Source organism: Grammomys surdaster, unplaced genomic scaffold (genome assembly GCF_004785775.1).
Source record: "Grammomys surdaster isolate TR1022 unplaced genomic scaffold, NIH_TR_1.0 149, whole genome shotgun sequence".
Lineage (NCBI taxonomy): Eukaryota > Metazoa > Chordata > Mammalia > Rodentia > Muridae > Grammomys > Grammomys surdaster.
This window is the reverse complement of record NW_021604607.1, coordinates 8,917,124-8,920,065: the sequence shown is the minus strand read 5'-3', so window position 1 is coordinate 8,920,065 and position 2,942 is coordinate 8,917,124. Positions and strand designations below refer to the sequence as shown.

Genomic DNA, 2,942 nt, shown 5'->3' with positions numbered 1-2,942 from the left:
TGTATGTAAGGCTGTCCTGATGTGGGGGACTTGTATGTAAGGCTGTCGTGGTGGGTGCTTGTGAAGTGCTTGTGAAGGAGCCACGTGTGCAAGGCTGTCGTGATTTCAGTTTGTCAACTCATCAATATGGATTACAAGATCCTTCTCTGCTAAGAAGCTTAAGTAGATATAATTTTAGAAACTCATGGAATTTCCAGTATTTAGTGTTTAAAAGATCGTATTTATCTGGAGATGATTTTATTAAATATTATATTTTACGGCAAAAACAATTTTATTTTCAAAAGTTTCTAAATCACCAAAAGAATCCAGTTTACATTTTTGTAGTTTTACGTTTGTATCTTTTCTCCTACTCACCATTTAGCAGAAATGAAGGAACTAACATTCTGACGGCTGCTCTTCTGTCCTTTGCCTCGCTTTAAAACACTATTTTCCCTTTGAACTTAATCATTTTAGCCAACAATTTTTTTAAAAAAGTAAGTTATTTTAGGAAATGTTTGTGTTCTTGTTGAATTTTAAAAGCAAAGTAAATTTCAGATTAACCCTCAGATGGTAATTGGAATAAGTCATAAACTGGTTTGTGGTAATTGACTAAAATTAATTTGATGTTACAATAAGAAATTTTTTATTAATCTGCACAGGTAAGAACTGATTCTTAATGAAAATGTTCTGTTGACTATGTTGCTTATGGTAGAGAAACAGTGCTTTGTGTGATGTGTGATGAAATCCATGTGCTATCCTAGTTTGTCTACTGACACTGGGGTCTTGAATCTTAAAAAAAGGCCTCCGATGAAGCAGAGGAAAGTGGATCACAGGGGAAATTGGTGGAAGCTCTCAGGCAAATGAGAGTTAACCATAGGGGAAACTACCGACAACTGCTGGAGGAGATGCTGACTAGTTACAGGCTAGCTAAAGTAGAGGGAGAAGAGAGCCCGGCTGACCCAGCTGCTGCAGCTGCTTCTTCGAACAGTGATGCTGGAAACCCAGTGGCAATGCAGGAGAGACACACTGAAAGTGGTCCTGCTGATTTAGACAGCCGTAATGAAGATGCAGGGACAAAGATGAGTGCTGAAAAAATATGACCTTTTTTGAGTGATATTTTTGTGATGTTGATTTGACAGTTTTTACTTAGGAAGTGTACTATGTGCATTTATATAACCATTTTGTTATTTGAATCTTGGGAAACTAGTTTTCTTATATTCCTATAGCCTTGTTTTTTTAAAGGCCTTTGCATACACCTTTATGATAGTTTAAGATTGACTATTTATAGTATTTTGAATTTAATGAAGTTATATGTCCTTTCACATTGTATGCCAGAAAATAGGTTGTCATTATTAAATTCAGTAGTTTAATTCTTAATAACTAGGATTAGAGATTACTGATTGGAAAGACAACTATTCATTGTGAAAAAACAACCTTGTTAATGTAGAATTGACGCTGCTTATTTTATACACTCATGCCTTGCATAGTTAGCATTGTAATCCGTCTGTATTTACTTATCATCTTAGTTCTTCAAGAATGGCTAGAATTGGCCTATAACTTTTCTTTCAGAGTTGATAATCTGTGTGTTTTGATTTGTTTATATTTTACATTTCTGTAGTTTTATTTTTAGAATTTATTGAGATACTGGATGTGTGGTTATTTTTCCTTTCTCTGTATTCTTTATGAAAAATTTTTTTAAAGAACTATGTACTTTTCATATAGCTTTCATTTGTATATTCTGTATAGCCTACTAAACACACAAAAATGTATGTCAACCACATGTTTAGAATGAAATGATCAGTGTTTACGTCCAAATAAAGCATGTGATGTGGAATCATCTACGCATTTGTACTTTATTAGTTGTTATTTATTTAACAATCAGGTTTGGGACACTTAAACTCAATAAAGGTCATTTATAGTCCTATTAAATTTGGCACACTTTGGCTCAGCTAGTTTTCATTAAAAAAAGAGAAAAACATTTTAATTTAAAAGTATAAATTAAAGTCTTGCTTACTCAAAAATGCCATAGTTCTGCTGCCTTTTCTGTGGTGTGGAACACTCATCTTTAGACAGCTTGGCACGTGGAACTATTTAAGAAAGTTCTCCCCCGAGCATTGGTGACAAGGATTCCTCAGGTAGTAAAACGTGTAAGAATCCTACGCGATTTTAAAAACAGGTTTTATGTTTTGGCTTTGGTAAAATTGATACTTTTAATAAAGGGTGCTGTAAATACTGAGGAATTTTTAAGCTTTTTTTTTATCTATACATTAACTTATATTTTTATATTCGTGTTTCCAGTTGCTTAAGGTACCATAATTTAAAAGTTTGGAATATTCAGACATTGTAGTTGATGTTTTTGTTTTGATACTTTTTTTTCCAAACCAGAATATTTTTTAAGTGTTTTTGGGAAAGGAAGGCCATTAGGTGCAAAGGGATGGGAGAAAAACATCCCAGTTTGTCTTTGTCATATACACATATGTCATACATGACGGAATGCACACACTGTTCTGCTAAAATGCCCTTTTCAAAGGAAGGAAGGAAGGAAAAGAAAGGAAGAGAATTTGTTCACCTAATTTGTTTTCTTTTGAGATTGAGTCCACCCTGGAAGTGGTACAGGTGCATAATAACAATATTCTTCCTTTTCTCTTCTTGTAGGGTGCTGGCGATCTAGAAGACTCATTGGTAGCCTTATAACCTTCTAAAATGCTTTTGATTCTGAAAATTGGGGGAAAGCTTTTAATCACATTTTCTTCAATATAAGGGAAAATATTCTTGTAAATTCCCACTGTTTTGTGATATGAGCAGAAACCATTAGCATTTTCCACCATTTGTTCATACTTGTATTTCCCAGTAATTGCCACTTTTAGCATTGCCTGGACTCTGAAGTATTTTTTGCCAACCTCAGGCATCTGGTTGCAACTATATTGAATTTTTGGCCCTAGAAAAACAAAACGGCCCTAGAA

At 34.0% G+C, this 2,942-nt stretch overlaps 1 protein-coding gene across 1 annotated transcript in view; it reads left to right on the top strand.

Moving 5' to 3' along the window:
* Ppm1b (protein phosphatase, Mg2+/Mn2+ dependent 1B) overlaps nucleotides 1–1,820 on the top strand; it is a 49,569-nt gene extending 47,749 nt beyond the window's left edge. Inside the window, exon 5 of the mRNA XM_028765112.1 lies at nucleotides 780–1,820. Within this exon, the coding sequence (XP_028620945.1) occupies nucleotides 780–1,079 (300 nt within the window). The 3' untranslated portion in view covers nucleotides 1,080–1,820. The remainder of the gene's footprint in view (nucleotides 1–779) is intronic.
* Nucleotides 1,821–2,942: the final 1,122 nt, after the last annotated feature.